Source organism: Schistocerca gregaria, unplaced genomic scaffold (assembly GCF_023897955.1).
Source record: "Schistocerca gregaria isolate iqSchGreg1 unplaced genomic scaffold, iqSchGreg1.2 ptg000659l, whole genome shotgun sequence".
NCBI classification, from domain to species: Eukaryota; Metazoa; Arthropoda; class Insecta; order Orthoptera; family Acrididae; genus Schistocerca; species Schistocerca gregaria.
Window position 1 is genome coordinate 49,341 of NW_026062043.1, and position 21,324 is coordinate 70,664.

A 21,324-nucleotide genomic window follows, 5' to 3' on the forward strand; every position below is an offset into this window, starting at 1 on the left:
AGGAGGGCGTCGCCGTTTCCGCTGACGGATCGTCTATACAAGAGGTTTAGAGCGTGGTACGAGAGGCACCCGGCGTTTTCGTCGATTCAGGTGCCACTGAACAAGGTGTCGATGAACCCGGAGTCGGTGTCGAGTTTGGTGTCGTGGACGAGTGGGTTGGAGGAGGAGAGCGGCGAGTTGTCGGAGGAGGAGCTGGTGTTGTTGCCGTCGGAGGTTTGTCCCCCGTTACGCGCGCTCGAAGTTGGGTTTGACAGCTATCGCGACGTGGCGGGCTGCAAGGGGTTCGCGCTGGGCGACCGCGTCGCGTATGCGGCGGGGTTTGGTCCGGGGGTGTTCGGACAGCGAGCCACCGTCATAGGGATCACGGAGACGCGCTTGGACCTGCTTTTGGACCGTCCCAGTTTGGGGGGGTGCGGGCTTGACAGTTTGTGTCCGAATTTGCGTGGCATTTCGGTATTGCACAATTCGGTGCTGAATTTGTCGCGGAGCCGCAAGTGGCCCGAGCGGGACCGACGCGGCGCCGAGGAGGCCTCGCCCGTGCAGAGGCCCCGCGCGAGCAGGCGTCGCGACGAGGTGGTCGTGCAAAGGCCACCTCCTCAAGACAACAGGTCCCTTCGCGCGGAAGAAGAGCGTCCCGTCGCGGACGAGCCCGCCTCCTGCAAGTCGGACTCTCCTCCCGCGCCCTCGAAGTTCTCGCGCAGAACGCTCGTTTACAAGCCCAGGGCGAAGCCGGATCCCCCCCCGAAAAGGGCCGACCCGCCCCCCGCCTTCGACTTCCGCTCGGCGGCGCCGTTTTCCCCGCTCCCCAACCTGTACCCCCCGCCGCCCTTCCCGAGCCCCCTAAGGAACCGCGTCGGGAACCCCCCCCTAGGCAACCCCCTGGGCAACCCCCTGGGCAACCCCCTGGGCAACCCCCTGGGCAACCCCCCAGGGAGCCCCCTAGGCAACCCCCTAGGCAACCCCCTGGGCAACCCCCTGGGCAACCCCCTGGGCAACCCCCCAGGGAGCCCCCTCAGGGACCCCCCCAGGCGCCCTTTGGGTGGTCCCTCGGCGCGCGACGATCCCCTTCGAACGCTCCCCACCTCCGGGGACGACGGCAGGAGCCTCGTCGATCAGCTCTTTGACGCCTCCCGCCACTTCGTCGCCGACGGCGGCTTCGCCTTGCGTCCTAAGTGAGAGCGGCGCGCCTTTCTCCGTGGAACTTTTTTTTTTTTTTTTCCTCCCCCTCTTTTTTGGTACTTTTTTTTTTTTTTTCCCCTTCTCCTCTCAGTTTTCTCTGCGGACCTCTCTCTCTCTCTCTCTACGCGGGTCCGGCGCCCCCGCCATGGAGGGGACTCTCCTCGAACTCGACCCGCTCTCCGCGGCTCAAGCTCCGTTCTCCGGGCTCCTCGCGGACGACCTCGCCCGCGCCGTCATCGAGCTCTACGAGCTCGGCGGCGCCGTCGAGCTGTCGCCGGGGGCCCTCTCCGACCTCGTCGAGCGCCTGTCCCCTCGCGGCGCCGATGCGAGCCAGCTCTCCCTTCGAGCCCTGGGACTCGTTCTCTTCAAAAACGCTCGTCTCCTGGACTCACGCCTCCTTTCCGAGCTGCTCTCGCTCCTGGCCCCCCTGGCGAGTCGTCGGGACGCCTCCCAAGCGCTCGCCCTCGACTGCCTGGGCAACCTCTTCCTGGACCACAAGACCGCGGCCGTCAAGCAAGGGGCCGACCGGCTCTGGAAGACGCTCGCCATCGAATTCTACCACCTCCTCTCCACTCGGCCAACCTCTTCCGTTCTCTCCTCCCTCCTTCGCGCGATGAGCCACGCCATCCGCGGCAAAGCCGCTCTCAGCGACGAACTCCCCAGCCTCGTCTCGGGACTCTGCCAGCTCGTCTACGACCCCTGGAGGACAAAAAATCCACTCCCCCCCGCAACGGAAACCTGGAAAATCCGATTTCACTCTCTGAACTGCCTCCAATCCATGAATCGCGTCTGTCCCATGGAACTCGTCCCCCTCTGGGGACTCCTTCTCCCTCAGGCCGCCGACTCCCTATCGCTCTGCCATGTACTTGCGCATGACTCCGTCCAACAAGTCCGAGACGCGGCCTGTAAGACCATCTCTAAACTATTTAAGCACAAAAAAAACTTTCTGTCACAACTTTTTTTTTTCCCCACCGATCGACAATCTGCATTTAACTCCCACCTCTCTCTATCTTCGAGAATCACCTCCATCATCTCCCACGTTCAGCTCTCTGTCTCTCAACTCCTCTCCTCTCCTCCACACGCCAACTCCCTCACCTCGCTCTTCAAACTCACCTCCGTCCTCTTCCAACAACTCCCTCCCTCCCTCCTTCACCCCTCCCTCATCGACTCTCTCCTCCTCCAACTACATCAACCGCCACACCACGACCAACCACTGCTCCTCGCCTCTCTCCACTGCCTCACCTCTCTCCTCCGCTCCAAATCCCCCGTCCTCACACACAAACTTCCCTCCCTCCTCTCTTCCCTCCCCGCTCTCCTAGACCCACCACCAACCCAACAACACGTCCTCCTCCTCCACCTATACTCCTCCCTCCTCTCCCTCGACCAAACGCTCTTCCATCTGCTCTGGCCTCGCCTCTCTCGCCAACTCTACCTCCTCTCCTCCAACCCCCCCTCCGACCCCTCTTCTCGCGCCTCCCTCTTCGACCTCCTCTCCCACATCGCCTCCGACTCCCGCACTCTCTCCCACCTCCATTCCCGCACCCTCTGGACCGACCTACTCTCCTCCCGCCTCCTCGACCTCGCCCTCCTTGACGCCTCTCCCACCTCCCGTACCTCCGCCTGCTCCGCCCTCCAGCACCTCCCAACCCCCTCCCTCACCCAACACCTCCTCTCTCACTGCCTCTCCCTCCTCACAACCGCCTCCCGCGACCCCGTCTCCCACGTCCGCTCCTGCGCCCTCCTCGCCCTCGGGTCCACCCCCCTTCTCCTCTCCTCTCTCCAATCCTCCCCCACTACCTCCCTCCTCGCCCTCTCCACCGTCGTCGACTCTCTCCGCGACAAAACCCTCTCCGTCCGCATCCGCGCCTCCTGGACTCTCTCCAACTTCTGCAACTCCCTCCTCTCCTCCCCCTCTCCCCTCCTACCCCCCCCCACCCTCCACACCCTATCCAACGCAGCTCTCTCCTCCTGCAAAGACCACGACAAAGTCAAGTCAAACGCCCTCCGCACCCTCGGCATCCTCCTCTGTCTCCCCCTCCACTCTCCCCCCCCTCCCTCCTCCTCCTCACTCCTCGAACTCACCCTCGCGACCCTCGTCTCCCACCTCGACTCACGCGCCCCAAAAGTCGCCTGGAACGCCTGCTGCGCCCTCTCCAGACTCATCCTGCGCTCCCCCCTTCTCCTCCACTCTCACTCCGTCCCCACACACCTCGTACACAAAATTTTACACACACTCACCTCCGTCTCCGCCCACACACCGAACGACAAACTCAAAACCCACGCCCTCGAGGCCCTCTCCGCCCTCCTCTCCTCCCCCCTCTCCCAACACCTCTCTCCCGCGCAGCTCGACCACGTCTGGCAGTCCGTCTCGCGCTCCTTCTTCACCGCCGACCTCCAACCCTCCGCGCACTTCTACGCCTTTCCATACACTCTCCACGCGCAACTCGCGCACACACTCAACCTCCTTCTCGACCTCTCGCTCGCGCGCTCTCCCAGCGACCGCCCACCGCTCCTCCTCCAAGACATCAGGGCCCACGGCCGCGCGCTCGCCCGCACCTTCGAATCGCTCCCCCTCGCGGCCCCGCCGGCTCCGTCCAACCCGCCGCCCGAATCCGCTCGGGACGACCGCGCCGACTCCTCCGCCGACCTTCCGCGCGCCATTTCCTCCTTCGCGACTCGCGTCATGTCCCTAGCTTAGCCCCTCGCGTCAACCAATTTTTTTTTTTTTTTTTTTTTTTTTTTTGAAGCGCCCTTCTCGCCCGCGGACGACGCTCCGGATAGGGCGGAGCCGCGCACGCGCGCGCCGAACCAAGAGAAAATAAAACCAAAAAACGTGCGTCGCTCCACCCCGCTTTATTCCGTGCACGAACACGTACCCCTCCGTCCTCAGACCCTCCACAAACGCCTTTTCCAGACATGGCCGCTTTTTTTTTTCTTTTTTTTTGCGCGTAGCGTCCCGACCCCGCCGCGGCCAATCGACGCGCGCGCCCCCTATCCGAAGATCCTGATGAGCACGCCCATGAGCACGAAGGTGAGCGGGTACCACACGAGCAGGTACCGCAGGGAGTTGAGGATCTCCGACCAGAGGATCGTCTCGTCCCACGGGGACGAGAAGATCGAGCGCAGCGTGACCTTCTCCAGGCAGTACGGACAGGTCTCTCGCTTGCCGACGATGAGCCAGCCACGTATGCAGAATTCGTGAAATTCGTCGCCGCAGTTGAGGACGACTTTTCGGCTCATTTCTTGGCTGGAATTGATCGCGCGCGAGAGGAATTCGCTGCCGTACCGACGGATGACAGCAAGTCCGGGGATGCCGAACAGCCTGTGCTCGGAAGCGTCTCCCTGGCTCGACGCCAAGCGAGAGAACGACTCGTCGGTGGGGGAGAAAGACGCGCGACAAATGAGGCACATGTCCTTAACCGGCGTGCGAACGTCCAAACTGCTTGAATCCTGGCAAAACCCCATAGAAGAGGCGAGTCGGTTCGTCGACAAGTTCGCCAAGTCCCGGTTGATGAGGCCGTAATAGACGCCGTAGAAAAGCATGTGGAACCCCAGCGTCGTGAAGTAGTTGAACTTGAGCGAAAAGAGAAGCGACGGGATGGTGACTATGGCGCCCAAAAAGGTGAGGTACAGCGTAAAGTAGTAGATCTGGTAGAAAATCCAATAGATCTTTTTTGGGGTCTCGGGTTGAACCGGCCGTTCTCGACTATACCTAAAAAGTTGCAAGAAAATGGGAAAGAAGAAGGCCCAGCTGAGGACGAAGAACCAAATTTTGTGAATGATGGCTATAGTCAGCGGTATGAGCGCGAAACCCAAAAACGAGAAGGACCTGTAGCTCTGAAACGCGTAGGTCCTCCAATAGTAGATGCCAATCTGGTACGCCATGAGAAACGCGGTGAGCACGAAAAAAAGCGATCCGCTTATGTCGTTCGGAGCAGCATTGTTGCTCGCCTCTGCGTTATTGTTCATCTGGGGGCGGCTGCGAGGGATGTGTGCGAGAGAAGCTGAAACAGAAAAAAATTCTCGAGAGAATACGACTGAGGACCACGACGAAGAAATGCTTTTTTTTTTTTTAAACGAGAAAACGAAGGAAGGAGAGGGACCTCGATCCGCGGCGAAGGAGAAGCAATTCCCCCCCCCCCCACTCTAGGAAAAAGCTCGCGAAACCCCCCCGGCAAGCGAGGACGGAATAACCAACTGCAACCGCCACATGGCGCAAAGACTCCGCCGCCCCTCAAAAGAAAGAAACCCACACGCATATAAACCTAATGTGTATGCATCTCTCTGGCCTCTCTCTCTCTCTCTCTCTCTAAAAAACGACCAAACTCCGCTCCCTTCTCTTGTATATTAAAAAAAAATATTAGCAATTCGACCCCGTCGAACTTCCTCTTCTTTGGCCCTCTTTCTCGCCATTACACACTCACACACGAAGCGACCAAATTTTATTTTACCTCACGTTGGCGTGCATCTGGTGCCTCATCCCCCCCTTCTCGCCCGCGGGTTCACCCTAACTTGTCGGATCCCCCCCCCTCCGTGCTCCAGCTAGAAAACATGCCCACCGCCGAATGCTGCCGAAACCGTTACGCGAAAAATGAGGGAAAACCTGAAGGTACGCGCGTCGCGCCGTGCCGTCCCGCTCGCCCCCTCTTTGCTGACACGTCAGAAATATTGTTACTCAAACGCCATCCCCGACACTAAAGCGCAGCACCGCCACGTGCGGCGAACCCTGACGCTGTTTCGACACCCAGTTGATACGCTCTACTACCTCTCGATCATCTTGCGAGGACACGTCCAGTGGCTGGCGACTCAAATGCAGCACCACAAAAAAAAGCTGTTGCTAATTCTTGTGCTAATTTGCTCGTTTTTCACCGGCATTTACACAAATTGGACCTATCAACTGGTACGTCAACGAACTCGCGCCACTCGGCACCGCCCCCCTCTTGAGCGCGCGACCCCCCGAAACTCTGACACCGCCCGTTGACGCGCTCTCTAGCACTTCCGAACCGCCTGGACCGCCTTGCGCATTCTGACCTGGTGGGTCTTCTTGGGCTTCTTGAGCTCGTTCGGAGTCGGGACCGGACTGCACACGTTCGTCCTCTACCTGGGCCCGTTCATAGCCAGGACCACTCTCGCCGCGACCGAGTGCCAAAGCGTCATCTTCGACCGATACGGGCCCGATGCGTTCACCTGCACGACGCGCGGCGCGGAAGCCCCGTCATTCTTTTCAATTTGGAGCATGGTCATTTTCGAGGCCTTCTTTTGGGGCCTCGGCACGGTCATCGGAGAGCTACCCCCGTACTTCATCGCGAGAGCCTCCAAAATGGCGCAGGACAGACTAAGAGAAACGGAAGACAGCATCGAGGGACCTCACGGCCCGCCGAGCAAGGACGACTCGGCTCCCTCTCTCAAGCCCGGCGCTTCATTGCTGTCCGGCCCCCTTGACGCGCTCCGCGGTCGCTATTCGAAGCTGCGCCAATACGCGACCTCGCGACTCAAAAAGATCGGCTTCTGGGGCATCTTGTTGTTCGCCTCCGTCCCCAACCCGTTCTTCGATTTGGCGGGACTGACGTGCGGACACATGCTGATTCCCTTCAGAGTGTTCTTTTTCGCGACCTTTTTGGGCAAGGCCGTCATCAAAATGTCTATACAGACCGTTTTTGTGATTGTGGTCTTTGACATGAACCGGCTGACCTCGTTGGTCCGACTCGTCGACCGAAGCGCCCCCTGCGTGGGCGGCCGCGTCAGAGCCGCCTTCGACCAGTTCCGCGAGCAGTACTACCAGCCCCAGTCTGGCGACGGCGCGCTGAAAAAAACCGTCCAGGCCTCATCCGGTGGACGGTTCAAATTGGTGTGGAGCGTTTTTATCTGGGTTACGATCATGTACTTTTTGACGTCAACGATCAATTCCACCGTTCAGGAGTATCTGGCCAAGCAGGACGAGGAGAAACGAATTTTGAAGACAAACCCCGAAAACAAGAGGCAAAAATAACAATAAAAAAAAAAAGAGGTTAGACCGATCTGGCAAGAACGGCCGGGCGCCGTCGATCGGCACGCAGAGTTCGCTACAGACCTCGGAGCCGGGACGGTCCTACGTCTTGCCGTCAGGAGTCGCGGCGGGAGGAGGCGATGGGGAGTTATATTTTTTGAGCAAGTCGACGATATCCACGAAAATCGTTTCGTGAGACTGCTTGCCCCACATGAAGCACAGGTGCTCGTACTCGCTGACCTTGTTGATGTAAATGGGGACCAGCTCGTCCAAGAGGCTGTTGAAATTTGGCAGCGTGTCCGACCCGCCGTAGAACAGCGCCACGGGACACTCTATCAGCCTGAGGTCGTAGACGGGGATGAAGTACGCCTGGTAGTCGCTTCGGTTGCGCCTGCGCTGGGCGTCGTCGTACATCTGGAACTGGTTTGCCTGTTGGATTTGGAACCAGTGGACGGCGACCTTCACGGAGGTGTAGGAGTAGAGGTGGTTGTACAAGATTGCCTTTTCTTCGTGGCAGAGTCTTTTCATCGTCCATCCGAATATGAGGTAGTTGAGCTTGTCGATGAGCCAGACGAAGCACCGCTCCGACAGGACGCCTCGCCAAAAGAAGAAGGACGAAATCAGCGCCTTTCTCCCGAACAGCGTGAAAAATATCTCCGGCTTGACGTTGATGAGCGTCTTGAGGAACCTGTGGCTGATCCCCCTGACCTTGGTGGTGGGCGCCAAGGCGACGAACAGGCTGATTTTTTTTGCCAGGTCTCGGTTTAGCGAGAACGACGCGAACGCCTGCGCGCTTCCCTGGGAGAACCCGATGTAACTGAGCTTTTCTGCGCCGGTGTACTTGAGAACGTAGTGAATCATGGCCGGCAAGTCGATCGAAGCGAGCTCGTCGATGGAGAAGTCCCAGTACTTCGTCTCGTAGGGTTTGTAGAACTGGTTCTTGTGCGAGTAAGTGTTTCCTCGGTTGTTTCCAAGCCAAACGTCAAAGCTTCGCGCAGACAGAGGAGGGTGAGTGAGGCGCGTCCGAAGACGTGCTCGCCGCGACGAGCGCTCGAACGTACCCTTTGCTGGACAAAATGAACGGGAGCGAGTGCGAGGGGTCTCCGCGAACCAGCCACGCCTCGGAAGACTGCATGAAGCCGTGCATGATCAGCACGACGGGCTTTTTGGCGTTGCTGACGCCCTCTGCCGAGTTCGGACAGATGTGCTTTTTGACCGCACCACGCCAAAAGTTCAGATCAGTTGTGAGTACGGCGCACGCGCAAGAGGCCCTCTCTCTTCGTGCGCAACTTCGCTCACGTCAAAAAAAAAAAAAAAAAAAAGAGGTACGAACGTGGAGACAAAGGTACCAGCCATCCTCCGTTTTCGCGTAGTGCCTCTGGCAAGAGTAGCCACTAGACTCGATAAGCTCCAAGGCGCTCTTGAAGTGTCGAGTCGATCCAATGAGTGCGCTGACCAATGGAAATTCTCGAAAATATCTTGAGCGTTTTGTGTGAGCGAAGCAGTACAATCAAGCTCTGAGCGAGTGCTCGTTTCGAGCGCGCGCACCTGACTACGCTTCTAGTGGGCGTGCATCTGAACAGGATGATTAGGCTCCTGCACAGGTATTCACCCAGCAAGATCACCGCGGTGAACAGCAGCTGCGCCCACGACAGAAGGGTGCTCCACATCGGCGCTCATAGCACGAATGTTGGAATTAAATCGAGCGATACAGAATTCTTTTTTTTTTTTTTTGCTACAACCGAATAAATTTTTTTTTTTTAGTTCACGAGCGATCTTCTCGTGGGCGCTGGGGGCCCATTTTCTCGCGCGCGACCGGTCTGTGCGGTCACGGCGCGCCTTCGTTGTACGCAGCGGGCCGCGTGCTTCTACTCCGCGATGGCGCGTCGGTTCGGTCTGAAGAGGGTCCTTTTTGCGGCGCTTTGGGTGCTGTGCTTTAAGGTTTTCGTTTGGATCGGATTTGGGCGCGTCTATTTCATGGTCTCCGCCATAGTCGGCATGTTCCTCAACACGAAGACCAGAGAGAGGGGGCCCAGGTATCGGTGCTTTTCGCGGTGGCGGGAGTGCGCCTTCGTCGGACCCATTTGGAGGACTTGAAAGCGCTGACCTGTGTTTTGTGTTGCTCTCGCGCGGCGTCCCGTTCGAACGGCGCCCAGCGCCTACAGCGTGTTCAACGAGGGGGGAGAGAGGCTGGCCGGCACGCTGACGATGGCCGATTTCGAGAGAGCGTGGACGAGCCAGGTCCACGAGGGTTCGAGCGCGCCCCAGTTTTCTCGAATCGTGCCGGATTCCCCGTCTGAGGTCGCGCCGAGTGAGAGGCCCTTGAGCGGCGCGAGAAAGAATCCAGGCAGGAATCGGCCATGTTATTGCGGGAGCAGGTTGAAATACAAAAAGTGTTGCATGAAAAAGGACTGGTTGGAGGCGTGCTTCGAGGACGCGAGTTCGGAAGAAGAGGAGTGAGCGCAAGAGGGCGCCGAGAAGGCCCCAAATCGCTCTGCGCAAGTGCGCGCGCGCGCAAAAGCGATGCGTTTGGCGCGTTCGGGGGAAGGGGGAGGGGGGAAGTTCGAGCGCAGTGCGCGACAGAGCGGAGCGGCCGGTTCTGGCCGGCGCGGTTTCGGCCGGAGCGCGTTTCGGACGGGAGTTCGGCCGGCCCTTGCGACGAGGAGACCTAGATCGCGCGTGCGGCTCTACGCAGAGATTTTTCGAAGGCGTTAAAAAAAAAAAAAAAAAAAGGGCGAGACCAAAACAGTTTTAGTTTTCTTTTGGTTGAGTATTTGAGAGGCTGCCAACGGACCATGAATTCGAAAGAGCGAGAGAGCATCAACACGTTGCGCATTTTGTGGTACGTGGTTGGTTCAGCGAAGTCGGTCGCACCCCGAAAAAAAAAAAATTTTTTTCGAAATTAACCGTTTTGAAAAGCGCTGATATGGTGCAGAAGGCGAACAGTGGACACCCCGGGGCGCCGATGGGTTTGGCCCCCATAGCGTACGTGCTGTTCGCCGAGGTGATGAAGTACAACCCGAAGAACCCGGAGTGGCAAAACAGAGACCGTTTTGTGTTATCGAATGGACACGCGTGTGCATTGCAATATGCGTGTATGCACCTAACTGGGAACGAGTTTTGGAGCATGGACGTGTTGAAGAGCTTTCGCCAGTTGGACTCGCCGGCGTGCGGGCACCCCGAGAGCGAGAACCCGGGCATCGAGATGACGACGGGCCCGCTGGGTCAGGGGGTGGCCAACGGCGTTGGGCTGGCGATGGCCGAGAGACATTTGTCCGCGGTGTACAACAGGCCCGGACACACCATCGTGGACAATTACACCTACGTCGTTTGCGGCGACGGGTGCATGCAGGAGGGCGTGGCGTCCGAGGCGAGCTCTCTGGCCGGGCACTTGGGCCTGGGAAAGCTGATTCTGATCTACGACCAGAACTACGTGACGATCGACGGTCACACGGACCTGTCCTTCACGGAAGACGTCATGAAGAGGTACGAGAGCTACGGGTGGCACACGCAGTACGTGGACGACGGAGACGAGGACCTGGACAAATTTCGAAAGGCAATTCAAGTCGCAAGAGAGACGAGCGACAAGCCATCGCTCATCGCGGTCAAAACCACGATAGGGTACGGGTCCTCGAAGCGCGGCACCGAGAAGGTGCACGGCTCGCCCCTAGGGGAGGAGGAATTGAAGAACGTGAAGAAAAAATTCGGAATGGATCCGGAAAAATACTTCGCAGTACCAAACCACGTGTACGAGGCGTGGGACCGCACGGAGCAAGGGAGGGATTGCGAGCAAAAATGGAACGAGGCGTTCGAGTCGTACCGCAAGGCGCATCCGGATCTCGCCGAGGAATTCGAAAGGCGAATGTCGAAGAAGCTGCCAGACGGCTGGGAAAAAGTCTTGCCAACAGACTACAAAGTGGGCGGTCCCTCCGTCTCAACGAGAAAGGCCAGCGGGGATTGCATCAACGCCTTGAGCAAGGTCCTGCCCGAAATATTTGGCGGTTCTGCCGATTTAAACCCATCAACCTTCACCTACTTGAAAGACTACGCTCCTTTCCAAAAAAACAGCCCAGAAGGAAGAAACGTTCACTTCGGTGTTCGCGAACATGCCATGATGTCCATTCTGAACGGACTCGCCACCTATAACGGAATCATCCCATACGGATCGACCTTCCTAAACTTCCTCGGATACTGCCTCCCCCCACTGACTCTGTCCGCGGAATCCCACATCCGCACCCTCCACATATTCACCCACGACTCCATAGGCCTGGGAGAAGATGGGCCCACCCACCAACCTGTCGAAAAATTCATGATTTGTCGCATGACACCCCATCTTGTGTTCATTCGACCCTCCGACGGTACAGAAACCACCGCCGCATACATCGCCGCCATTCGGCGTACAGACAGGCCAGTCGCCTTCGCCCTGTCTCGCCAGAACCTGCCTCAAAACCAAGGCTCCTCCATTGACGGCCTCCTTCACGGCGCGTACGCGCTCAACGACGTGTCTTCTCCTCAACTCATCCTCGTCGCCACCGGCTCCGAAGTTGAAATCGCCCTCAAAGCCGTCAACCACCTTCAAGACACTCGCGTCCGCGTCGTCTCCTTCCCCTCTTGGGAACTCTTCGAAGACCAAGACCAATCGTACCGTGAACACGTGTTCCCACCAAACGTCCCCGTCCTGTCCATAGAAGCCGGCACGCCCATCGGGTGGGAGCGATATGCTCACGCCTCTATCGGCATCAACCACTTCGGCGCCTCCGCCCCCTCCTCTAAACTCTACGAAAGATTCGGATTCACCCCAGAAAATATCGCCAACAAAGCCAAATTGCTCCTTCAGCACTACTCCACTCGCCCCGTCCCCCACCTAGTCTCTAGACCCTTCTAACATCCCCCCCCTTCTTCCGGTTTTTATTTTTTTTTCCCCCCTAAATAAATGTACCAAAAACCATCTCTGTACCCACACACCCCACCCTCTCGTCTTCGACACCCCAAGCCATTTTCGCACACCTCGCGTCCCCGCGATGCAACTCCCACATGCAACCACACTCACCTTCGAATTGTTCCCCAATGACACGCTCACGCTCCTCCCTTATAAAAACGTCAAAAACCTGCTCCCAGCCCTCCACGAACTTTCTCATTTACCCAATTCTCCCCTGAAACTTCTGTCGACGGCATGCGTACGAAAAAAAAAAAGCAGCCGTACATCATCAAACCCTCGTTTCAAACACACTTCTCTAATTCGACTTCTCTCTCTCGCACACCCCTCTAGATCCTCTCAAAACTCCAAATTCACGCGGCCGCCAACAAAGTTCTGTACGGTAGGGCGAAAAAATATGGCCCTGTCGACGAGATCAACCACAAGCTGGTCATGGCCCTGTCCCACAAATCCTCCGTACGCTCCAGCTCTCTCAAACCATTGCAGCCATTTTCTCTTCGCTGACCACAGAACCTCAGGTGCGCGACACCCACGAATTCTTTGCGTTCAAACCCGAACAAACCTCGTTGATAATCGCCATGTTCAACGCCACCCACGAAGATCTAATCAATGCCCACAACCTAGTACAAGCAGACCCCATATCCATCGAGTCACAGGCATATAGAGCCCTATGCAACTTACCTCGTACCATGAAGGCCTATGACATTTCCCCCGTAGAATATGAATTGGGAAACCTTGACCGATTAATAGTTACGAAAATCGCAGTCAATGGAATCTAAAAAATGAGCCAACACAGAAAGCTGTGTGGTACTAACACCTTTTGTACTACAGATGTATATATAAATCTGTTTCAATTCACGCGCAATGGACCAGTTTTATCCGTGACACGTAAGCTTTTATTTAAAGTTATCCTTTTCTCTGCCTACCTATCCCTTCTTGCTAGCTGATAGCTTATCTGAGATATTCGACCTTCGACGATCTGTAAATTTCCTTCTATCGTTTTCATGCTTCTTGATAGGCACTCCTCTAACTGAGACAACGCCAATCCATTTTTTTTAATTGTCCTCCCTATTTCTACTTGTCCCAGCCGAATACTCTGTATTTGTCGACTGTGCTCAGACACCCCTTCATGAAGGCTCCTCAACTGCCTCAACCGCTTGATCGTGAAAGAAAGCTGAGAGGAGATTTCATTCACCTGATCCAACGACTTGAATAACTTGCCGACCTGAGTTTTTTCTACACCCCATTTGTCCGAGGCCTCCCGCTCATCATCCAGCGCCTTCACGCATGCATAAGACTCCCTCAAAACAGAAAGTCGGTCTAAAAGCCGATCAATCGTTTGGTCGTCTAACAGATCTACTTTTGCACTTAATTCCTCCACAAACTCGACTAAACTTTTTTTTCCAAATTTGTGTTCAGCTCTCGAGTGAATCGGATTTTGACTTCCGTAGACCACATGCTCGAGATCAGATAATCGCTGCTCTAAATCAGCTAACTTTGCCAGCTTAATTTGTTTGCTTGTGTCCTTGCGCAAATACAACTCGTACTGAATCATATCAGATTCATTCGCAAATTCTGAATTTTGGCAGGTAACCGTTGAACTACACAAAGCATCTGAAAATGTGTGAATTTTTTGTATCAGCTGCTTAGTAAGATCTGTTTGCACAAAAGATTGCGACAAAGACGAATCGTCTAAAAGCGAGTCCATAGTAATCCCCGTTTTTCTAGCCTCCGCCAAAAGATCGGATTGAAGTTGAAACATGGTGTCTGTGATAGAGGCCAAATCCATTGGCTGGACATTCTTCTGAGACTCACTGGGAGACTGTGTAACTGATGACGCGTTGTCTCGCTCAGAACGAAGTTGGTCAATAAACTCACTGACTTCGGCGCGAAGTCGATGGTAACGCTGTAGTGTCGTTTCATCTTTTCAAAATAACTTATAAGAAAATTGGTTAAAAATAAACAAAAAAACTTTTGTTTGTACCTTGAACTTCGTTTTGTACAAAATTCTTCAAACTAGAACTCTCCAAATTTTTTTTTTTATTGAGTATTTCGTATATGCCAATATGAGTTTTTCTTCTATTGGAAATGGAATCTGAAAAATCTGCACATTTCAATGTTAGTTCTCTCTGCTAAACAACTGTTTAGGGTAGGAATTTCACTGCATTTACAACCTTGCCTTTTATAGTCTATATGTGCATTTTCGAAAAGGCCGAAGGAACTTTCAGGAGCTACCTGCGATGTAATAATACTGCCATCATCTGTGACCTTTAAGGCAGATACAATAAGAATGAGGCCGACTAAAAAAATGAATGCATTCTAATTGCATGCATACACGTGGACCTGTCAGATACAAGTGACTCTCAGTTTCAGAGCATTCATTTAATACGTTTGGTATTTCATATATTTCGTGGGACTTCTGTAAAAAAAAAAGGGTTATTAAGGGATTTGATGCAGGAGGCTGCTTGAAGGCTCACAACTCGTGATAGTAGAATACAATTTTGGACATTGACGCCATAAAAGAACCTGAAGGCAATAGCCTGGCCGAGAGAATAATATTTGCCGTTGCAGTACATTATATATACAATCAGTTCGAACAAATTTTTTAGTTTTTTTTGTTTTCGCTCTCCACAGAGATGAATGTAGACGATAAGGTGGTTACACAGACAAAAGAAAGGGTCCCAAAAGAAGGTCAATTTTTCAAATTCTCTCTACATGAAGACTTTCCTGAGAACTGGAAGGATATTATGGAGGCAAGACTTCAACGCTTTAAAACGAAGCAGCTAGAATCGACAAGAACTAAGTTGTACGGCAGCATGTGAAAAATTGTGTGGATACACAAAAGTGAATATGCTGCTGACTTTTTTGATTAACAAGCCATGCACTCACGCAAGCGAAATGGACAGATTCAGACAAAGTGAAAATCATGTGTTCAAGAGGGCAGCATTTAAGAACTATGGGATACAGGTGCGAAGGTCATTTGTATCTGTATCCCGAAGAAACGCTCTATCTTGTGGATAATGCCAAGCTTGCATTGTTTTATCGAAACCAAGATTATGAACCTCTCAGCCTTGAAGATACTCTTTATTACTTCTTGGTCGCAGCTGAACAATCTTATGATCTATATACAATATACAAACATTTAAGGAAAAAAGGATACATTGTTTTGCGGTCATCCGATTCAGAACTTAATTCACTCCAGTATGCATTATCAGAACTCTCGATATCAGCCATGAATGGGAAAAATTCTCAGCCGTTTGAAGGAATATTATTAAATGTGTGGACGCCTAATCAGAGCAAAAACTGGACGAAAAAAAACCCGCCTAAGCCAGACTTTAGAATGGTTGCCATCACGAAGCACTCGGTAGCATGGCAACAAGATATACGTAGACTCATTCAGTTCGTGTCCAATGCCCTCAAAAATGAAATACTCGCAGTAAAAATAGGAGTTGTGGTACAAAGTACAGTTGAAATTTATGATACTTGGCTAGTGAATTAAAGAAATTACTGGTCAATAATTGTATACTATTTTTAGATCAGTAACCATGCTGTCTAAATTTATTTATTAGTCAAATGAACCATCTACCATATTTGTCCATGTTAGTGAGACTCTATTTTCGAACGGCTCAAAGATTAGATAAAGGTGTCACTGATAAAGTTAAGCGGGACTTGATTGCTTTCATTAATAGCATCTGCTCGGGATTCGTGTTTCCAAGTACGGCCTGATTTTCTTCAACTCTTCTCATTAAGTAAGGTATAACCTCCGATATCGGCCCAAACGGTACATACTTACAAACGTTGTAGTTAGCTTGAGCCAACGCCAAAGAAATGTAATCGCTTATACCATATAGCTGTGCGAAGTAAATAGAGCTGTTAAAATTAATATCATACTTTGCCATTAGATTCAATGTATCAATGATACAACTTTCATTGTGCGTGGCAACTACTAAACCAGTACACTCTTGTTTTTCTTTCATATATTTTAGAACCAAGTCAACACCGGTCATATATGACTGGGCAGTTTGCTCAATCTTATCGAAAATAGGGTAAGGAATATTTCTTTCCTTACAGCATCTGGTTTCAGTCTCGATGTACCCTCCACGAACAATTTTTCCCCCAAAGTGTATATTTTCTTGTTCTGCTATTTGCAAATGTAATTTTAGCACATTTACACCCTCCTTCAAATACATCTGGTAGGTATTGTAAATCATAGGCTTTTCTTTGTTGTAATGTTTCATCAAACAAAGAGAAAAGAAGTGGATGGTTTTTTGATAGAAAGAGTGTTCTGCATCAACCAACAAAGGTACGTCATACTTAGCGCCTGTATCAGCAAGTTTTTTCAATTTAGCCGCAAATAATTCCACTTCCGCGAGTTCTTCTTGTGACAAGGGAGGAGGTGCTGACCCTCCTGCATTGCTTGTACCGCGCTCTAAGAGCTTTTTCAGACACTGGTCGTAGTCACCTTGTCGCATCAACTCAAGCCAACACTCGGATTTACCCACCTGCTCCTCGTAATAACTCAGCACTTTATTGATGCGGTCGAGTATTTGATCAGGAGCCAGGGCTGTACACTTGAAACATGTGAACGGGGTGTTGGGATTATTATGACAAAACTTAATTGATTCAACTAGTGTGTCTACAACCGACCAACTTTTCGCATCACATCTCTCAACACTGTAGTCGACTATGGTTTTGATATTTTCTCGGCCCAACGTGTTCGAAACCTCCAGGACGTCATTTAGCGTCTCACCTGCCACAAAATATTTGTAAAATGTCTTCCCGATAGCCCAATTAGTGGGTCCTTCAACGCAACAAAAATGTCAGAAGGTTCATTCATACACATGCGTGTTATGCGCATCATTACGTTTACCACATTCAAGCCAATAAGGTAGTGTAATTTTTAAATTTTTACATACCCGTTAATCCCAGTTTGCTACAAAAATCCAAGAATTTCTGACCATACTTAAATGTCAATGGTCGACTGCATGTCCGAAGTATCATATAGCTGAACAGAAGTTTTGAGAACGGTCGATTATCAAATACTCTCTGAGAAGAAAAATCCTCCAAAGTCATGACATTTCTCGGTTGCGAGCTGTAAAATTGTTTGTTCTTAAAATTACATTGTTTAGGGATTCGTATTAATTAGATTTGACAAACTAGAGTATATTCAAACATACAATCATTCTATGGTATCTAGTTTGCGTATTAGCGTGGTGCTTTCCACAATTTAACAGAGCGCGAGAAATCATCATGTAGCAGATAAGAATATAACTGAATATTTTGCAAGTAAAAATTCTAATCCGTTATATATTTCTAAAAATCGGATAAAATTATAAGCTCACGTCAGACCAATAAATAAGATTCATATTGGAATACTTGACAAGACCAGCAGGGTATGACGACATATAAGCCCCTATTTTTCAGTTCCTGGACGTTCCTTTCATAAACAATGCCAGACATTAATTCCCTCAAGTAAATATCTGTGGAGTTATGTGAAAGCGGTTGTGCATCCTCTAGAATGATAGCACCTTCGCCTTGGCTGTCGCTATAGTTGACAACCACAAGCACACTTTTTCCTGACAAGAACCATTTCCACGCAATGAGTCTCCAGGAGTTGCTACTTGGCAAAATGTCCACGTATACCCATTTGCCAATGTGAAATATTTTACTTGAAATAATTTCATATAGCAATCTGTAAAAGTCTTGAACGCCTTCATTGACGGTTTCTGGCTTGGACCGCCTGAGGTGTATGTCGAGCCTCGCCGTATATCCGCAATCTTGCCCTTGATTGAAAAGACGCATACCTGGAAGCGTCATGGAAAGTACAGCGGCCATGTCGGCTCTCATGTTACCTCCGAAAACAGCAGCCGCACGAGGTTCATCGTGATTTTCAACAAAATGCGCTGTTTTCCAAAAATACTCAATAGGTGTATGTTTGATATAGTTCCGAATGTTATCCAGATGTCCGACAACCAACAAATCATACAACGTCTTGTCATAAGTGAAGTCAAATCCCAATTTCTGAAGTTGTTTTGGATACGAGTCATACGCTTCGGCTAAAAATTGAACATTTGGATAACGAATCTTAACATTTTTAATGGCATCTGTCCAAAATTCGCTATTTGGTGCAGAATAGCCCCAAGATTTAAGCATTTTCCCCCAATTTATCTCTATTACTTGGTTCAAAATGAGATGGCTCATATCACAGCGGATATAGTCAGAAACAGCTGCGACTTTTAGGAGATTCTCTATTTGTGCTATCCTTAAGTTGGAATTCCAATAATTCAGCTGAAGAGTGTCATGCCATGCACCATATCCACTATTTCCATATGCAAATCCAGATGGAGTGAACAATTCTGGCGAATAGGGGGGTGGCAAGTCCTTTGGCGCACGCACGTAGTAATCTGGATTTTGAGTAACCCAAGATGCATCGACGGCTGTGTGGTTGGGTACAAAATCTGTCATAAGCTTAATACCATTGGAATTTAGCTTTCTCTTTAAGTTGGTTAACCCCTCGAGTGTACCGACCTCCGGATTGATATCGTAGCTCGTAACTGCAAAGGGAGAACCAATAATGTCTTCTTCGCAAAAATCTGGAAGAACTTGACCATAGTTTTTCAACAAATCATGATTTGTCCTGTCAAATTGAAGGCCATATTTGCCTTAATGGAAACGGCATACTTAGTCAATAAGAAAATTTCATTATTCAGAAAGATATCTAGGTTTTATAGCACACCAACGCAAACATGCAGAAACAAATCTCGTCGCTATTATGTCCTTACATCCCACATCAGAGAGGAAAAAAGGGCATTTCTTTTTTTCTAAAAAAACGAAGTTTATGCATGTCTATCAAACATACCTAATGACCATATGCCCATTAACCATATGATTTTTACACCTTTTTTTATAATAGTCTCAAGTTCTTCAAAAGGAACATTATTCAACGTTATGGTTTTTCCATATTTCTGGGACAGCTTGTACAACCAGGGCCTAGTAGATATTTCCCATGCTTGAGGTAAAAAGAAGCTGTTCCATGCTTTGTCACTTGATTTTACTTGAGGAGGCATCATCTTACCAATTGTCAGCGCTCAACAGAATGAAGTAACACAAAAAATGAAGTTTGGCTTATCATGAGTTAATTGACACATAATTGTGTATGAAATTAGCCTATAGTTTGGTAAAATCGTCTTGTAATCCCATGTATACATAGAAAATTTAACGTTTTAGAATGTTCGTGGTGGTCGGAGATTAGGGAAGAACTATTTGGTTCTTGACAAAACTCAGCCGATTATTCAGAACGCTCGCTGCTCAAAACATCACTTTCAGTATCATGCACGAACGAAGCCCATTTGCGTTTCCTTCTGAAGAGGCTGAATTGTATGACAGGCAAATTCGCCTCTGGGGCATGCACTCTCAAGAAATATTATGTCAATCAAAGGCTTTATTCCTCGGATTTGGCTCTACTCAAGCCGAAATTTGTAAGAACATAACCTTGGCTGGCATGAATTACGTTTGCATTATTGATTGGGTTACCGTTCAACCACAAAATGCGGTATCGCATTTATTTCTAAACCTTAACACTTCAGTTGGATTGAACGTATGAGACTATTGTGCATAAGTAATAGAAAGCTCCCTGTATTGTAAAATAGTATATTTTTATTCTAAGGCCTGATCATTTGCTTTTGTTTGCAGAGAGCCCTTGCTTCGAAAGAAGGGATTTTAGAACTCAATCCATTCCTCCAAATTGACACTGTCGCTGTTAGCGAAAATACAACTGAAATCCTTAATTGCCTTAAAAAGCAGACAAATCAGATTTCGTTTGACATCGTCGTGGCGTCTGGATTGAATTATCAAACTCTGTGCGAAGCCAACAAAATATGCCGTTATATCGAGGACGAGTATGAACTGTCCAGACCCAGAAAAAGAAAAAAAAAGCAGACTTCATTCATTATTGTAGAATGTCTAGGGATGCAATCTTTCGTATTTTTTGATATCACTAATCAATTATATACAACGTATGTAAAATATCAGACAAATGCTGGTTGATTGCGTTCAATAATGCTAACAAGTTTATCCAGGCCAGCCAGTAAGCCGTCAGGACTCACGGAGCATTTGGATTACGTCGATTTCGAAAGTTTTCTCAACACAACTAGAGTAGGTTCTGAAGTGTCTAATATATACTGGATAATACGGGGTACGTCAGATGAATAAATACCGCTACAGATCTTAGCTTTTTTAGTACAAAGTAGGCCATGCCATCTCATTCACCTTGTGCCTATCTAAGCACAGGTATTTATAATATGGAAAAATCAATGCAGCGGATGGTTCGGCTAGGGGACGACTTAAGCCAATTAGAATTCGAACTCCAACAGACTAGAGAAAACACTAATTTTTGTTCAGTTGCGTATGTTCTGTGTAACGAAATCAGTGCAATAGGTACAATATGTAGCCATGTTTTATTTACCCGCCAAAAGTGAATTTATTAAATACAGGAATTGTGAAATCAATCCTATATGTGCCATCATTGGGGGACTAGTAGGACAAGAAATCATCAAAATTTTGGTTGATGCTACAGTGCCGCCTATCCAGAATTTTTATTATTTTGAGGCAATAACTGGCAAGGATAGAATAGATAAAATCGGATGTATTTAATGACATTCAAAATCATTACTGTCTATAACTTTTACATGTTTATCCAGTTTATTTATGTTCTATAGATGTCTCTATTTGTATAGACGGCCTTTATAATTTTGTACGAAATTTTTATATTCGATCTGCAACCTGTCAAATACTTTTTGTAGTCTTACGGGCCGTCTGTATTGTTTGTCTGTACCCTATTGTGAATATAAGTTTCTTTTGGCTATATGGATGATTTTCCATTGCCGCTAAGTCAGAGTGAGTGGCCAGGCGAAAACTACTTTGTGAGTCTCGGCTCGCAGCACCCAAATGCAGTACTTGAATGTTCGTCACTGGCTTCATACTATATGGGCCTTCAGATGCAGTAGGCTAATATGGTATTATGCAGGCATTGAGGCGGATCTCCAAAAAGACTTTTGTGTCATAAATGACGTGAAGAACATTGGGAAGCTTCTGTCTATCATCGCAAAGTACGCGTTTTGGATCCCAAAACACGATCAAAGTTTTGTTGCTGACATACAATCCTTAAGTGATACACCCAAAAAGGAGACGAAGGACAAGTTGATGTATTTGCTTTACAATGGCT

The 21,324-nt window shown here is 50.2% G+C and overlaps 6 protein-coding genes across 9 annotated transcripts; 3 read left to right on the forward strand and 3 right to left on the reverse strand.

Annotated features, from left to right (window-relative positions):
- Nucleotides 1-1,235: 1,235 nt before the first annotated feature.
- LOC126318199 (RING finger protein 121-like) lies at nt 1,236-19,342 on the reverse strand. Of its 3 annotated transcripts, XM_049993215.1 has the most exons (3): nt 18,961-19,342; nt 17,374-18,763; nt 1,236-1,260 (listed from the first exon to the last, which is right to left on the reverse strand). In XM_049993215.1, exons 1-2 carry the CDS (start codon nt 19,169-19,171, stop codon nt 17,445-17,447), a joined length of 1,530 nt encoding a protein of 509 aa, XP_049849172.1. In that variant the 5' UTR covers nt 19,172-19,342; the 3' UTR covers nt 1,236-1,260; nt 17,374-17,444. The 3 variants fall into 3 exon arrangements, with proteins under 3 accessions (XP_049849172.1, XP_049849174.1, XP_049849173.1); XM_049993217.1 differs by lacking the exons at nt 17,374-18,763; nt 18,961-19,342 and adding an exon at nt 4,013-5,212; XM_049993216.1 differs by lacking the exons at nt 17,374-18,763; nt 18,961-19,342 and adding an exon at nt 4,013-5,210 and having other exon boundaries at nt 1,236-1,276.
- LOC126318202 (vacuole membrane protein 1 homolog) lies at nt 5,603-7,205 on the forward strand. 2 transcript variants are annotated; one of them, XM_049993220.1, is made up of 3 exons: nt 5,603-5,788; nt 5,885-6,079; nt 6,173-7,205. In XM_049993220.1, the coding sequence occupies exons 1-3, from the start codon at nt 5,771-5,773 to the stop codon at nt 7,166-7,168; spliced, it is 1,209 nt and encodes a 402-aa protein (XP_049849177.1). In that variant the 5' UTR covers nt 5,603-5,770; the 3' UTR covers nt 7,169-7,205. The 2 variants fall into 2 exon arrangements, with proteins under 2 accessions (XP_049849177.1, XP_049849176.1); XM_049993219.1 differs by having other exon boundaries at nt 5,611-5,788; nt 5,880-6,079.
- On the reverse strand, nt 7,208-8,835 carry LOC126318250 (uncharacterized). Its single transcript, XM_049993263.1, has 4 exons — nt 8,714-8,835; nt 8,499-8,643; nt 8,227-8,372; nt 7,208-8,153 (listed from the first exon to the last, which is right to left on the reverse strand). Exons 1-4 carry the CDS (start codon nt 8,833-8,835, stop codon nt 7,268-7,270), a joined length of 1,299 nt encoding a protein of 432 aa, XP_049849220.1. The 3' UTR covers nt 7,208-7,267.
- Nucleotides 9,913-12,125, forward strand: LOC126318198 (uncharacterized). Its single transcript, XM_049993214.1, has 2 exons — nt 9,913-10,007; nt 10,085-12,125. Exons 1-2 carry the CDS (start codon nt 9,961-9,963, stop codon nt 12,048-12,050), a joined length of 2,013 nt encoding a protein of 670 aa, XP_049849171.1. The 5' UTR covers nt 9,913-9,960; the 3' UTR covers nt 12,051-12,125.
- On the reverse strand, nt 12,976-14,634 carry LOC126318201 (dynactin subunit 2-B-like). Its single transcript, XM_049993218.1, has 5 exons — nt 14,599-14,634; nt 14,437-14,520; nt 14,276-14,369; nt 14,086-14,205; nt 12,976-14,024 (listed from the first exon to the last, which is right to left on the reverse strand). The coding sequence occupies exons 1-5, from the start codon at nt 14,617-14,619 to the stop codon at nt 13,024-13,026; spliced, it is 1,320 nt and encodes a 439-aa protein (XP_049849175.1). The 5' UTR covers nt 14,620-14,634; the 3' UTR covers nt 12,976-13,023.
- Nucleotides 19,343-19,425: 83 nt separating the features above from the next.
- LOC126318204 (SUMO-activating enzyme subunit 1-like) lies at nt 19,426-20,782 on the forward strand. The gene is made up of 5 exons (XM_049993222.1): nt 19,426-19,698; nt 19,794-20,116; nt 20,180-20,295; nt 20,391-20,505; nt 20,576-20,782. The coding sequence occupies exons 1-5, from the start codon at nt 19,432-19,434 to the stop codon at nt 20,751-20,753; spliced, it is 999 nt and encodes a 332-aa protein (XP_049849179.1). The 5' UTR covers nt 19,426-19,431; the 3' UTR covers nt 20,754-20,782.
- Nucleotides 20,783-21,324: the final 542 nt, after the last annotated feature.

Bases quoted from the DNA above. Each gene is read 5' to 3' on its own strand.
- LOC126318202 (XM_049993219.1), top strand. From the start codon at position 5,731: ATGCCCACCGCCGAATGCTGCCGAAACCGTTACGCGAAAAATGAGGGA. The intron at 5,789-5,879 runs GTACGCGCGTCG...CCGACACTAAAG, and splicing joins AAATGAGGGAAAACCTGAAG to CGCAGCACCGCCACGTGCGG. The intron at 6,080-6,172 runs GTACGTCAACGA...CGCGCTCTCTAG, and splicing joins CAAATTGGACCTATCAACTG to CACTTCCGAACCGCCTGGAC.
- LOC126318250 (XM_049993263.1), bottom strand. From the start codon at position 8,835: ATGTGGAGCACCCTTCTGTCGTGGGCGCAGCTGCTGTTCACCGCGGTG. The intron at 8,644-8,713 runs GTGCGCGCGCTC...AAAACGCTCAAG, and splicing joins CCCACTAGAAGCGTAGTCAG to ATATTTTCGAGAATTTCCAT. The intron at 8,373-8,498 runs GTTCGTACCTCT...GCGGTCAAAAAG, and splicing joins GCTGGTACCTTTGTCTCCAC to CACATCTGTCCGAACTCGGC.
- LOC126318198 (XM_049993214.1), top strand. From the start codon at position 9,961: ATGAATTCGAAAGAGCGAGAGAGCATCAACACGTTGCGCATTTTGTG. The intron at 10,008-10,084 runs GTACGTGGTTGG...CGTTTTGAAAAG, and splicing joins AACACGTTGCGCATTTTGTG to CGCTGATATGGTGCAGAAGG.
- LOC126318201 (XM_049993218.1), bottom strand. From the start codon at position 14,619: ATGGCGTCAATGTCCAAAATT. The intron at 14,370-14,436 runs GTATGCATGCAA...TCTGCCTTAAAG, and splicing joins TGTATCTGACAGGTCCACGT to GTCACAGATGATGGCAGTAT. The intron at 14,025-14,085 runs GTACAAACAAAA...TATTTTGAAAAG, and splicing joins TGTACAAAACGAAGTTCAAG to ATGAAACGACACTACAGCGT.
- LOC126318199 (XM_049993215.1), bottom strand. From the start codon at position 19,171: ATGATGCCTCCTCAAGTAAAATCAAGTGACAAAGCATGGAACAGCTTC. The intron at 18,764-18,960 runs GTATGTTTGATA...GTTTCCATTAAG, and splicing joins AATGGGCATATGGTCATTAG to GCAAATATGGCCTTCAATTT.
- LOC126318204 (XM_049993222.1), top strand. From the start codon at position 19,432: ATGCACGAACGAAGCCCATTTGCGTTTCCTTCTGAAGAGGCTGAATTG. The intron at 20,117-20,179 runs GTATGTAAAATA...AAGTTTATCCAG, and splicing joins ACTAATCAATTATATACAAC to GCCAGCCAGTAAGCCGTCAG. The intron at 20,506-20,575 runs GTATGTTCTGTG...ACCCGCCAAAAG, and splicing joins ACTAATTTTTGTTCAGTTGC to TGAATTTATTAAATACAGGA.